Source organism: Manacus candei, unplaced genomic scaffold, assembly GCF_025592945.1.
Source record: "Manacus candei isolate 608988 ecotype Guabito, Panama unplaced genomic scaffold, ASM2559294v1 h1tg000182l, whole genome shotgun sequence".
Classification (NCBI taxonomy): domain Eukaryota; kingdom Metazoa; phylum Chordata; class Aves; order Passeriformes; family Pipridae; genus Manacus; species Manacus candei.
The window spans coordinates 197,732-212,513 of NW_026138230.1; the positions used below are offsets into that span (position 1 = coordinate 197,732).

Below are 14,782 nucleotides of genomic sequence, written 5' to 3' on the forward strand. Positions count from 1 at the left end.
GAAAAAGCACAGTACCTGAATTATATTTTAAGATTTCCATTGAATCCTTTTAAAATATCTGAGTAGCAGAAAGGAGGAAACAAACATGTCATAAATTTCTATTTGTTAGAAAGAAACTGCCCTACTATTTGCAAATTGCAAGAAAGCAATGCTGGGAGGAAGAACTCCTCATCATTTTGGTAAAGAAAAGATAAGTCTTGATTTAGTGGAAGGCAATTCAGAGGAAAGAAGCAAGAGAATAGTGGCCATGAGTTCTCTTTTAGAAGAAAGCAAGCCTCCCAAAAGAGGGAGAACTCAACAACTAAAAAACCAGAACAAAAGTGTGTATGAACCTGGAGGTAACAAACTGAGTGCTCCACAGTGCTCACTGCTTTAAGAAAGATCTCAGAAGGCTGGTTGACACTGACCAGAGATTTAAGATGACCAAGAAACAGAAACAGACTTTACACTTGCCTAAACTCCTTTTGTCAAACTTCCTCATCCTGGACCTGTGGACAGTCAGCATAGCTAATTTCCAGAGGACTCTGCTGAGGAGCTCCTCTTAACTCCTTGGTAGGAAGAGAAGCTTCAGCTGCATGGACTCAGGTTGGTATGTATACCAGGCCTCCTTCTGGCCACAGAATGTGTATGAGGGAAGTCAAAAACACTGAGGAGGAGTCAGGGGACCCCAACAACCAGTGTCATGAAGATATCCATGCCACCACCCCATGAAACACCCTGCTGAGCAGTGCAATCAGTGGTGAGTACAAGTCAGCTCACTGAGGGTCTTCACCTCTTCCTGGTGGTAAGAGGACCCACTGCTGTGCCTGGCTGGGACACAAGGGGGAAAAAATACATGGGGCCTAACTGTGTAAAAATGATCCAAGTGAGGTCGAGCACTAGACTGGCTGGAGATCATGCAGCCAGGAACATGAGACTGATTCAGTGTAAGTCTCTTCTAAAGAGAGTTTTCAGAAGTTCAGATGTTGGGAAAACGAAAAAACCACTCATCCTCTATCTGCAAACCAACCTTTTAAGAGGTTGTGTACTAAACCCTATCTCAAGGAGCTCATATATGCAGACTTGATCTCATCCTCTTCATTCTCTAAAATGACACAGTGAGAGCCAATCCCACTCCAGAAATTGTGTCACCAGATCAGCAAGACCTACTGAAGAATATCTGTTTCTGCTCTAATCTGGCCTGGATACTGCAGTCCAGGAACACTGAGGCTTCAGCAGCACTGTGTTTGGCACTTCTGCCTTTGGCAAAGGTTTGTGTATTTGGTGGCTTTGAAAGTCCAGTGAGTGGGTATGGATAGATGCAGACCCCATCCACCTGCCCAGAACCTGGGTCACTAGAGGTGGCAGCTGCAGCACCCCATTGACAAGCTGTGCACACACAACTGCAGGCTCTAACACCTGACCTGAGGGAGGCCCCAGCTGATTTCAAGATGGGAACCCGGCACCAGAAACAAGCTAATCTGGTAACCTCCAAGCTGCTGACAAAGGCACCATCCACCACACACACATGAGAGCAAAGCAATGAAAAGCATGACCAGGTACCCTGTTTTGTTGTTCAGCAGAGTGTAACTCCTTCTGCAGCAGTTCCACCACCTGAGTCCGCCCCAGCAGAGCTGCTTCCTGCTCCTCCAGCTTTCTCTGCAGTGTGCGCAGGTTCTGTGAGAGAAAAGGCTATTCCAGAACTGGGGGGGCTCACACAAGACAGGCACATAGATTCCTGGTTTCATCCAGACACCTAGTTTTCGTAACACAGTCACTTTAATAGCCTAAATCACTTCATCTTTGTAGACACCAATTCTGGAGCCCTGGTGCAGTAGGAAGAGCTCACCACTGCTTCACAAATAGGGAACTGGAGCACAACGATTTAATACATTTTTTTTAACTGTTCTTTCTTTTCAACTGATAGCAAACCAGCAGATCAAAGCCAGGACTCAAAGTCCGAACTAGCATTCCAAAAAACTCCAAACAATCAAATCATCTCTCTTCTCATCCCTTCTGAGTTACTTTAATGTGAACTGCTCTCTCAGGGTGTCTTCTGGTAAAATTCCTTTTCCTTCCTCCTCTCATAAAAAGATTATTGTATCAAATATACCTGTTGCATCTCTACTTCCAGATCTGACTGGGCCACCACCTTGAGCAATTCAGCTTGATGCTGGTGCATCTGCTCTTCCAGAAGAGCTTCCTTCTCCTGAATCACCTCCTGCAGAGAGCTCAGCTGAAAACATAAGCCATAAAATAAAAACAAGCCAACAAGGTTAGCTGACAGACACATAGGCTTGCTTTCAACATGCACTGGTGTACTGTGTGTGTGACAAAGTTTTCAGCTTGACAATCCTATGTGGCACCCTGATCAAATGGTATCTTTATCATACTAATATATGTATAAAAAAAATAACTGATAATATTTCAGGTCCCAGCAAGCAAAAAGCATAGAATTTAATCTTCAAATACGCAGAACAATAAAACGTATGATTACTGTGTAATTAACAGTTCATAAAACTTCTGGGGTTTTACTTGTGTAGGATGCAGCCCAATTCACAGTTCAAAAGCTAAACCTGCAATTTAGAGTATTAACCAAACTCTTTCCATAAATAACTACAATATACAATAGCAGCTGTTACACCCTGTGATGAGCAGCTGCCCTGCACACCCCCAGCAGAATGGACAGTCTGGCAGCTGGAAGAACACTGCAGTGCTCCCCAGTTACTGCAAAGCCATCACAGAACAGCAAGGGCAGGCAGGGAAGAATCAAAATTCCAACTCTGAGGAAGGGACAACCTGCCCAGGCCCTTCCAGGGACTGTTTTCCCCTCCTCAGAGAGCCATCAGTCCCACTGTCCAAGGGTGAAACCCATCTCTTACCTGTGGAGCACCTTTTGCACCAAGGGTGGTTCTGGCCTGGGGGTAGAGGATGTACTATGGGGGGCAGGTGAAGAGCACTTGGGGATTGGGAAAGACTTGTTGAATATTTAGAGGAGGAACCAAAGGCATGGAAATTGATGGACCTAGGTGATTTGAGGAGGAACAAAACTGAAAAAATAGAGGGTAAGGGAATTAAAGACCAGTTGTGTAAGCACTGTTCTGTTCTATCACACTAGTGTAAGTGGTGGGGTGGGAAACACACAGACTGATGAATAGAAAAAACTTCTGTACCTGTGTTGCATACTTGATTTCAGCATCTTTCAGATTCACTTTGGCTAGAGCCAGCTGTTCCTTCAGGTCCTGAACAGTCTCCTCTCGCTCCCTGAGCTGCTCTTTCAGTACTTCCACTTCCTCTCTGTGCCCTTCACTCGTATTTTCATTATTCTGACATTGCAAGAGGAAAGAATTGGGAAGAAGATAAACAGAAGTAAATTTGTCAGTATTACTGGTTAATTTAAAAAACAAACAAACTAGAATGCTACTGCACTCTTGGCTCCTGACCAGATGCTTATTTCTACTACATTGCTTCATTCCTTAACTTTACGTTTCCTTTGTTTCTTTAAATGAAGTTGTCCTATGCTGAGTAACTATTTTCCCTATTTCTGTGCAGATATGCACAAAATGCACAAGATACCTTTAACTGGGAAGCATCAAATCACTTGGAACAGCTAATCATCTGTGACTGCTTACCATATAAACTAAGGTAAATCAGATTATTAAACACAATTTAATACATAATTTACAGTATGACCACCTTGATTTGTGGGGCTTTTTACCATCATAGATTTCTTTAATACCAGAAATAAAACTATTTTTTAATTCGATATAGAAGAATATTCTCCATGTGACAAAGGAACAAACACTAAACATTCTAGGACACCACAGCTGTGCTTCACACCTGAGAGGGGTCCCTGAACCCACAGCTGTGCTTCACACCTGTGTGAGGGCAGGTCCAGCACATCACCTATCATGAGCAGGACAAACACCCTCTACATTCTCATCTCAGCACTCCCAGTTTCTGCGCTCAGTGTTGGGTATTTCATACTGAATAAATACAAAATGCATCTCTTTCCTTTTCCTTCTGACAGGTATTGGGTCAAAGACCACCAATAACACAGGGGCTCTACACAGTATTTATGTCCCTGAAGCCATTCTGAAAAATTTATGAAGGCTTTTAGAAGGACTTATAAGTCAGTGTAATAAGTAAGAGGTTACTGTTCCTCAGAAGATGCTTCAGCTACAGAGATGGTTTTTGGCAGTAGGTAGAACAGACAGACAGACAAGAAAGCTTTAATTGTATTTAAGTTTAGAAATAGAACAGGACAGAAAAGAAAGAACAGAAATGCAGGAAGCTCTAAGAAGCCAGGGATATACATAACTTATAATGCTGGGACAGAGCAGTTGCCAGGGGGCAAGATGAGTGGATTAGTTTGCTTACTTGTAATTAGCTTTCAGGATTGACTTTTATGGTCGAATTTGGAAAAGCTTCTTATAAAGTCCTTGCACACTGGTGACTACACAGAGTGCCACAACTGAGGAGAGTAGCACAGCCACAAAGTTTCCACAGCTCAAGCTTTCGAATATGATGTTTTTCCAAAATGTATAAGCTCTTATACCTGAACATAATTTATCTTTACCCACTTTTAAAGTTTAAGAGGTGCCTCAGTTGTTCTGTATACAAATACTATCTCATAGAATGATACAAACTGATATTTCCATTCTTCTCAAAATGAGGCACTCCGCTAAAAGCCCAGAAAGTAATAGTACTAATTAGATATTTAAAATACAGCCTTCCCATAGGGCCCACACCACGGACAGGAAAAAAACCAGCCCTTTGCTAATGTTCTATGCTTCAGCACAACATGCAAACCTAATCTAAATTTTTCATCTTCAAATGACAGGGTATCTGTCTAGGAAATACCACTATTACTCAAGACAGCATCTACTTGGGACAATAAGTGTGAATAAAGGACTCTGTAGGTTCTAACCTTACAAGAAAGAATCTAGAAAATGCTTTCTGGGTCAAATACATAATATTGCAGGTAACTGCCCTAATATAATTTCACTCAAACTATGTTCTAACTCAAACCAAATAAGGCTCTGGCCCATACCACGTCCACTGGAGACTGTCTCAAGACCTCATTCCTCTAATTAAAAGGCCATTTATCTTAATGGCTAATTTACATTCATCCATTGACCTGCACTATCCTTTCACTTTAACAGTTCTCCCACTTTCTTGGTGCTCACCTTCCTCATACAATTGTAGAATGAAATGTTTCCTCTCTGACACTAGCTGATTAAATAACCAAGATATTCGAATGTCTCGTAAGTGCAGCTCCCAACATCACAGGAGAACAGAAAGTCTTTTGCTGCTCTCGGAATTTCTCTCCTGATTTCAAGTGAGCAGAACATACAACATGTTCTTCCACTGATAAATTTGAATTTTGAAGCGAGAGCACTCGCCAGTCCTCAACAGCAAGTCTGCACAAAGTAACGTAGACACACAGCTGTAACACACACACTGCTCATGGATAAGCTAAAAAAGAGCCCCAGCAGCAGGAGAGCAATGCCAAGTGACACAGCTGAACAGCCCCCACGGCCTCCACTGGCCTCTGCAGCCAGGAAATGTGGCTCGTGGCCTCGCAGGATACAGCGGCAGGACATCGCAAGTGCTTGACCGGGCACTTGTTAAATTGTGCTTTATTTTTATATTATGACAATCCTCAAGATCCTCCAATTCTTCATGCTTTGCATTAAGAAAGATTCTCAATGGTGCTTTGCATTAAGAAAGATTCTCAAGATGGCATTGTGAAATGAATTACAGTAGCACATTTCTATGATTTTTATGATGCTCTCAATCAAAAATAGGCATCACAAGTCATAGAACCAATCTTCACTCCACTGGTAGTCACCTCTCACCTGACAGCTCTCACAATCACCTTTTAATGTTTCCTATAATACTTTAATTTTTTTTTCAGTGTCTGAAATAACCTTTATCTTCTCTTGTTTAATGAACATCATCTGATGTCTTGCATTCTCTTTGGACTTCTATCCCATTTCCATTGCTTAATATTACTAACTTTTTAAAGAAAACTATGTGGTCAGCAGACAGTTAAGTTTTCAAAAACTACCAGCTCCAATGGGAGCTTCTAGCTAGTAGCTTACAGCTTCTTTAATGTCTCAGTTCTCCTCAGTTTTTATCTAGGATTACACAATCATGGTTTGTCAACCATAAAACTTTGTGGTGGCTGAGGAAGTTACATGGCTGGAAAATATATTCATATGTATTTTTTTAATATTTAAGTTATTGCCTTTTAGTTTTAAAGACCTCCTTGTTCTTGTACTCCTTTGCTATGCTCACATAACAGGTAACACTGGAACTCACAGCTCAGACAGACACACAATTCCTGCAGGAAAGACCTTGGCTACAATGGATTACCAAAGTTATGCAAGGGAAACTGGCCCATGTCCTTAAGGAGATCAAACTGAGCATTCCAAGGGCATCTGCAGTACAAGGAAGCTGGACAGATCAGCTTCCTACAGCATAGGCACAGACATCCCTGCTGGAACCATGAACATCTTACTAACAAGACAAATAGGACCTGCTGGCTCACTGGGACCTGAAACATCAGCAGCACCAGGTTATCAGTAGAAGCTCCTGCTTTTAAGTGGCCCTATTTTCCTGACCTTGGGATGCTCCTGCTCTTCTGCTAAGGCCTGTGTAGGCACTGGTGATCCTTTCCCTGTCAGCTCCTCGATGCGTTTGTTCAGAGTGGCCAGTTTGGCTTTGGCCTGAAGTTTCAGTTTCATCAGCTTCGCATCCGCAGCCTCTCGCTCTTCCTGTAAGAGAAGGACACAGAGTGACTGCACCTCAGCCTCCTGCTGTCACCCAGGATGCACCACTTTGAGAAGTTACACACCTTGCAAGTCTGTCATTCTCCATCCAGCCCTACCTCCGCAGTAACAGCACCATTTAAAACACATCCACAAAACAAATTTGTTCTGAAACACTACACAGATCAAAATCATAGCTTCTACCCCAGCACTTCTTCTCAAGGACAGAGCACCCAGGGGACAGAGTTCAAAAGAAACCAGAGACTGGCTTGCAAAGAAAGCTGAAGCAGCATCTTACTCTTGGTCCCCAGAGGAGGGGATGATACCTTGAGTACAGTTTCTTTTTGCTGGAGCAGAGCATCCTTTTCTCGGATCAAGTCCTTCAGCTGAACAACCAGCTTTTCTGTTTGGGCCAGGCGCTCCAACAGCTCCTCGGGTGCCTCCTCCATGTTTTCTGCTTCTGGCTCCAAAGCTTCTACCTGAAACAGTGAAACAAGTGCTCTGAAGGAAAAAACTATGAACAGCTTGCAGCACAGCATCCAAATGATACCTTCAGCTCCACTCCTGAACACTGCACTCTGATCCCTGCAGGCATTTCATGGAGCCCGGAGGACTATACAGTCAGGTGAAACCAGGAGGAAAGCTCAGGGTACCATGAACCAATACACAAAAACAAAGAGTACCTTGCTGAACACCACAGTTTGGAGCAGATCTGAAATGAGGGCACCCTCACACACTGTCCACTGTCTCAAAACCAAAGGGCAGCATAGACATAAGGCCTTCTACTGTCACCCAGTCATGCAGAGCTCCCCTTTCTGCTACACACAATCACTAGTACTCTTAAAAGTCTTTCTTCACCATAATTCTAGGTTGTTTTCTAGGATCACCTTGAGATATGGAAACTGGAGAGGTTATGGTCTGCCTCACAAAAGTGCTGACTTAAGAGCTGAGGAATATAGGAAAAGCAGTGGAAATGACAGCTCAGTCTAGCCAGCAAGGAAGAAGCAGAAGGCAGTTCTCACCGCAGTCTAATGAATCACACTCCCCAAACTGTCAGTTAAAACTGAAAGTCTTTAGATAACACTGTACTTACAGCACTGGAGGGTTCAGTAACTGCATCTCCATCCTCCCCTGACAGCTCTTGTAAAACAGTACTTGCTAAACCTGACAAACGGCTCAGCATCTTCAGCCTAAAACAAAACCAAGAGTCAGAATACAGTTACAGGTAGTCAAAATTGCTATAAAGAATAAGCTCTCTCCACACTGGTCTCTAATGTTACAGCAGTGACCAGGCTTGCAGGGAATATGTCTCCATTGCCAAGAGACAAAAGCCAAAGTGAAACCTCAGGAACAAAGAAACAATTCCATTAACAAAAGCAGCCAGACTCTCTGAACATAAAAGAAGAGGATGTGCTGGTGTCAGGATACATAAGGATACATAACTCTCTACATGTATGATTGAAAAATACATTTTTATACCAGATGTCAAGTCATCCTCATAGTTCATTTTGATCTTTCTTATCAATGACATTATAGAACCTTGATCTGTCCCGTTTACTCAAAAGAAGGGTGATTCTTAAATGAAGTCGCTTCTTTACAGGCCAAACGTGGCCTGTAAGTACCCAGAAGCAGCTTTCTGCTAATAAGTAGTGGGAATGATGAACTCAGCCCTGATGTTTGCTAAGCAGATGCAAGTGTGTCGCATTAGAGAGATGATGAGACCTCTGCACATCACATATGTGACAGGACAGGACCTTGACACGGGGAAACAGTCTGGAGAGAGCATACATTCCCTGGCTGTGTATGCTCAGCATACCTTCTTTCCTTTCCTTGAAATTCAGGAGCCAAACTGATGCAGCAAGTGGACGTGAAGAATGAAAAAATATGCAGCAGTACCAGCCAGCAACACATAACTTGTCATTTTGGGGAGAACAACAGATTAAATTCTCCATTATTAACCAAGACAGTGGGATGCAAACCACCTCAATAAATTCACCAAGTTCTAAGGAGCAGTTGATAAGTCAAAGTATAGACCTGTCAATCAGAAGGATCTTGACAGGCTGGAGAAACAGCTGGATAGAAACACAGTGAAGTTCAGAAAAGGCAAGTACAGAGCCCTACACCTGGGATGGGAGAAGTGTGTGAGCTGTACAGGCTGTGGAGCAGCTGGCTGCACAACTGTGTTGCAGAAGACAAGCTCGAGGTGCTGGTGGCCAAGCTGGGCACGAGCCAGCAGCACACTCACAGCAAAGCTCAGCTGTGCCCTGAGCTGCATTGGTGGGACTGCAGGCAGCAGGTTCAGGAAAGCAACTACTCCTTTCTATTCAGCACCTGTAAGACTACATTTCAAGCACAGGGCTCACTTTCAAGCTCCCTGATACACAAAAATGACAGGGACAAACTGAATCAAGGACAGCAGAAAGCCCCCAGGATGATTGGGAGTTGGGTGTAGCAGGCACAGGGAGTCTCAGAATGCTGGGCTTGCTCAGCCCTGAGAATGGCAGATGAGGAGTGGATACAGCTCCTCCTTCCCCATAGCCACCTCTGAGGTACCTAAAGACAGGGTCATACACTTCTTACGAGGCCCACAGCAGATGGACATGAGGCAGAGGACACAAGCTGCAGCATAAGCAACTTCAATCAGGAAAAAAATGCACAGGAACATGTTAAAAATACTGGATTAGACTCATAGCAACCCAATCTGACTGACATTAGACATGCTAAGAGCAAAGGATTTGACCAACTGAACTCCCAAAGTCCCTTAAGAATCACAGAATCATCATTCTAGTGTTCTATGAGAAAAGGTCACATGTGACACTTGACATCTCTTAACAGAAAGACTACAGATTCTGTTCATGCCTGTAAATGGCAAAATCATTTGCACAAATACAGAAGCTCCAGTAGTGCAAGCTGATGCCAGGCAAGCTCACATTAGCCATAAGATCAAGTTTACATTATTACAATTACCTCCATCAAACGGAATCTTTTAATATGACAAGATGTCTGTGTCTCACTAGAGGCAGCTTCCAAAGCTGGCTACACTGATCTGCACATTCCTGACCCCCTTTGTCTCAGTAAGCAAATCTTTACTCTTAGACTGCAACTCAAAAGTGGGAAATACTGACAATGGAGAGGAGCAGAGCATTACTTTTCTGTAGCAGTCACGCCTTCTAACCACCTGATTTTGCAGAAGCAGAAAATGCCACAATGCACATAAGAGCATCAATAGCACAAAAGGACATGTGAACACCTATGACAACACCAACCTGCTTTAGGCTCCCAGGAGCTCCCAGGTCTGCTGACTCAGTAGTAAGGAGGTATCCAAAGCAGAGTAGTCACACACAGGTCCTTCATGCCATTCTTTTTTATCTCCTGGATACTGACAGTTTGCACGAACTAAGACCCTTGATGGAGAGAGAAGAGAAAAAGAACAAAAAAAAGGGAAATAAATTATCCAATAGTAAAGAAATAAGCCCATCCTTCACCCTACACAGTACACTCCAGGATTGCTACAGTCGGTCACTTGCAATAGGCACAAAAAGTGAAAAGTCTGCTCTGTTTGGGAACCTGGATTTCTCCTGTTCTTGCAGAGACATGCCCTGGTTTCTCACACTGAATGGCATGAGCTGTGTCTCTTTAGCTGATGGAATGAAATGCTCAAGCAGCAGTTAGTGAAGCAAAAAGATGTGCAGCAAGAAACCAAGCTCAGACAGACTCCTGCAAAGAGCTCTAGGGGATGCAACTCCTCCAGAAGCACAGTCAGAACACCAGGATTGTCCATATTTTGCACCAACACAACAGCCAGTGAAACAAGTACTGGTGCTTTGCTCACTTCTCAGCCGGCCCTGGGCAAGACTGAGGCATGGAATTCCAGAATAATACATCTTTACAGTTCCTGCCAGGGAGATTTCTTCTGTCAACATCAACTGCTCACCAACCTGGTAATACCAGAGACTCATTTAGAGACCTGGAATGTCTGGTTCATTATAAGAATAATAAAGTATTTACAGTTTTGTAAACCATCACTCCCCCGATGCCCCAACAAGGAACTGAACCTGCTGTCTTGGCCGTGGTGTATTTTAGAAAACAACCACCCAAATGCAAAAATGCCTCTTTCTGACTGTCACCCACATCTGAATAGGATGGATTTGATCTTCCAACTGCATATTAGGCCACAGCTTCTTAAAGTTACAAATTAACAATATGCAGTTGGGACTGAGAGAACCACCTGATGAATGATAAGAAGTGATATTAGAAATATGGAAAAAGAAAAACAGAATCTAGGCATCTGCAAACATCCACTGTAACCAGGAATAGGGATGGGGCTCAGCACCTGTCCACATGCTGCAGGCATCACAATGTCAAGCATGCACATCTGGATTATGTTGAGAAAATACTCCTTGGCCTTTGTCCAGGTTGGCTGCATTAACCTGATACTGCACTCAAGCTAATAAGCCTTGCTGGGTCTGGCTCATAGATGGCCTCCTCAAAATGCAAACAGAGGAACTGAGGCCTGCCTGCAGCTATTTGCACAGACCTGGACTTTAATAACCTGAACTCAAGTCTTAGAGATTCACGTCTTTTGAACTAATTTTTAAATTATATTCTCAGCTCAGCTGAATATGACAAGGAATGTGAATGGGGAACAAAAATTGATTCTACAATTCTATGAACAGCAACAGGTTTGCTGTTTATAGCAAACAGGGAAAACATGGGCATACATGGGCCACTGCTCTGGATCCCTCAGAAACATCCCTGGAAAGCAACTCTGCAGAGAAGGGCAACTGACCCTAAGCCATCAATGCACCCTCATGGCAAAGGCCAGCAGCATCCTGGGCTGCATATCAGGAGGAACCTGATCCTTCCTCTCTCCTGAGCACTGGTGAGGCCATGTCTGGAGTACTGTGTGCAGTCCTGGGCCCCCCAGAACAAAAGAGGGGGGAACCTGTTGGAGAAAATTCAGTGAAGGACAACAAATAAAAGGCTCATGGAGGATCTTATCACAGAACCCCAGAATGGGTGAAGTTAGGAGGTCATCTGGTACCAGCTCCCTGCTCAAAGAGGCTGCCCAGAGCCAGCTGCCCAAGACCTGCTGGCAGCTTCTGAATACCTCCAAGGACAAAGGCTCCACAAGAGAGGCTCCCTGGACAACCTGTGCCAGAGCTCAGCGACCCACACAGTGAAAAAGCATCTCCTGACAATCGGGGAACATCCTGTGTCTCAGCTCACACTCTCTCATCCTGACACCACACACCACTGTAAAGAGCTTGGCTCAGCCTTCTTCAAACCCTTCCTGAGAACAAATCCAGGAACAAGCATAACACAGCTTTAAATTCTGTCCCAAAGCCAACAGTCTGCACACAGGGTGGTGGCTGTCCTATGCATTAGCCTCAAGGACTTGTGGCAGGAATATCCTGGTGTTATATAATGCTGGCCAGTTTCCCCACAAACACAAGTAGACAAACACAGAAAGACAGAGGTTAGTCAGAGTTCCACTGCCTCACCCCAATAAAGCAAACAGTGCAGCTCTCAGACACAAGACTGGGGCTCTCCCAGGCTCTCACTGGGTGTGGATTCCCATCCCTGCAGTGAACAGCAGAGCACAGGGACCCCCACTATGCTCAAGATGTGAACCAGGATCCTCTGCATTCTGGCTGTAATTGAAAATAACCTTTTGCTCACCATTCCTATGACTAATGAACTTTCCCTGGGGCGACTTTACTTTGAACACTGGGACTACCAGCAGTGATCTGGAAGAGGTTCCTTTCCTCTGAAATACATTTCTCGTCCTGCCCCAAACAGCCTCAGCCCACTGGAAGTGTCAGCACAGCCCACAGTAAGCTGGGCATAAATCAAGCCCTTCTATCCCCAGGTACCAGCAACAGCAGGGAAAGACTTGAAGTGTTTTTCCCTAATTTATTCTATTCTAAGGTTATTACACATAAATGAAGTTAATTCCTTGCATTTCCTTATTCTGAACAAATCAAACAGGCATTGAAGGCAGTGCTGCTGTACACAAGCCCTGGACCAAACGTCTCACACTGTGCACAGGGGCTCCGGCAGAGCCCAGGACGGGCGGGGAGCTCTGGAGCGCCGTGCGTGGCCCCGGCAGCCCCGCAGACGTACCGGACAAGCCTCCGGCGGGCCTCGTGAGGCGAGAACCTGCCCCGGCCGGGCTGCGCTCCCGGTACCGGCGGGCACCGCCGGCGCTGTCCCAGCGGCGGGGGGGCCGGGCCGGCCCGCAAAGCCCGGAGGGAGAGGACAGGCCCGGCCCGCTGCTCTTCACGGCCCGGGCCCCAGGGAGCTGCGGACCCGCCCCGGCCCCGCAAGGCCACGGAAGGAGCGCGGCCCGAGAACGCCGCCGAGAGCCGGGCGGCAGAGCCCGCGGGCCGCACACGGCAGGGGGACGGCACCGAAGGGAGGCACTGACCTGCCGCACGGCGGAGAGGCAGCGCCGAGAGGCAGCTCGGAGCCACCACCGGCCCCGCCGCCGCCACTCCGCTCCCGCCGCCACCTCAGCACCGGAACACGCCGCCGCTTCCGCCCCGGAGGGACAGTGACCAATCACCTGCGGAACTTGAAAGATGGACGTGACCGTCAGCCAATCGCGACGGAGCAGCAGCCCCGATGCCATCGTTGTCCTGCAACATGGCACAAAGTCACCAATCCGAGGAGGCCTTGGGGCCCCGCCCAATAGCAAAGCAGCGGCCAATCAGCCGCGGGCTCCGGTCGGGGGCGGGGCCCGGCAGGTTCGGGGCCCGCCCGTTCGGTGCTGGGAGCGCCCGAGGCGGGGCCCAGTCCCGGACTGGTCTGGGCGGAACAGACCCTAAAGGATCGTCCAGTCCCACCCCCTGCCATTGGCGGGGGCGTGTCCCACTACACTAGGTAGCTCCAAGCCTCGTGCAGCCTGCCTTGGGCACTTGTGAATGTACCCAGTGCAAAGCTGCCCTCGTGCACAGTTGTCCCTTGTAGGGCATTACAGCCCTTGGCAGAAAAAGATTTTTGTCTTTCTTCTAAGCTCCCTCTCCGTACGGAAAGGCTGCAGTAAGGTCTCCGTGGAGCCTTCTCTTCTCCAGGGGAACCCCCCCAGCTCTCCCAGCCTGGCTCCAGAGCAGAGGGGCTCCAGCCCTGGCAGCAGCTCCGGGGCCTCCTCTGGACTCTCTCCAGCAGCTCCACGTCCTCCTGCTGTTGTTCCCCAGGGCTGGAGCAGCTCTGCAGGGGAGGTCTTACAAGAGTAGAGCAGAGGGACAGAATCCCCCCTCCCCTGCTGCCCACACTGGTGGGGATGTACACACTGCCAGCACCTGTCCAGTTTTTTGTTTTCTTTGAGTCACTCTTCAGAACTCTCCATCCATTTATCTCCTGGCCTGCACTGGTCCCAGAGGGTGCCCCCAGCCAGGTGTAAGGCAAGAGTTCATGAAGCCTGAGCAGCCCAGTTCCCTCTCCTCTGACCATCCCCATCACGTGTTGGTGTGTGCATTTGGATACACCCGTATTCCTGAATGGCCACAGGCTCTGTTCTGAGTTCACAAGGCCTCAGGACAAGGCTTGACAGGCGTGTCTGAATTTTTCACACCCTTCCTGCAGTTTTGTTCACTTGGTTCAGCTGTGAGAGCAATTCCTCTAATGTCAAAATAAACTATGGCTACTTTATTTTGCTTATTTATCTCTGTGTAGTACAACCGTGGTCCTAGATAGCTAGTCATAACAAGCAGTTATTCTAGGTAGAATATTTCCAACTCTAACACGTGCGTACATGAGTCTAAGTGGAAGGAAAGAGAAGAAAGGGAAAAAAGACAAAAAGAAGAGAGGATGAGGAAACCATTAACAAGAACATCACATTCCTCCAGTGAAGGACTCTGGATGCTAACAACTTGCCATGACATTCCCATCCCCCCTGCAAGCATCCGAGGGAACCACAGATCTTAATACCCAGAGGAGCAGCAGGCAGGTGAGTGTAACACCAGAAAAAGCACAGAAACAAGGCAGGTGTGTTGCAATTTTAATTTGATTATTGCTACTAGTGC

The 14,782-nt window shown here is 46.2% G+C and overlaps 1 protein-coding gene across 5 annotated transcripts in view; it reads right to left on the bottom strand.

Moving 5' to 3' along the window:
* Window positions 1–13,275, bottom strand: part of GOLGB1 (golgin B1) — a 36,698-nt gene extending 23,423 nt beyond the window's left edge. For 3 of the 5 annotated variants that reach the window (XM_051773984.1, XM_051773981.1, XM_051773985.1), the window contains exons 1-8: window positions 13,186–13,275; window positions 10,022–10,159; window positions 7,849–7,945; window positions 7,082–7,234; window positions 6,609–6,761; window positions 3,153–3,305; window positions 2,093–2,215; window positions 1,543–1,656 (exon numbers count right to left, since the gene is read on the bottom strand). In XM_051773984.1, the coding sequence (XP_051629944.1) occupies window positions 1,543–1,656; window positions 2,093–2,215; window positions 3,153–3,305; window positions 6,609–6,761; window positions 7,082–7,234; window positions 7,849–7,938 (786 nt within the window). In that variant the 5' untranslated portion in view covers window positions 7,939–7,945; window positions 10,022–10,159; window positions 13,186–13,275. Of the gene's footprint in view, window positions 1–1,542; window positions 1,657–2,092; window positions 2,216–3,152; window positions 3,306–6,608; window positions 6,762–7,081; window positions 7,235–7,844; window positions 7,946–10,021; window positions 10,160–12,881; window positions 13,024–13,185 lie in introns of those variants that run through there. The other 2 variants (XM_051773983.1, XM_051773982.1) reach the window with 2 other exon arrangements.
* Between the last annotated feature and the right edge of the window lie 1,507 nt (window positions 13,276–14,782).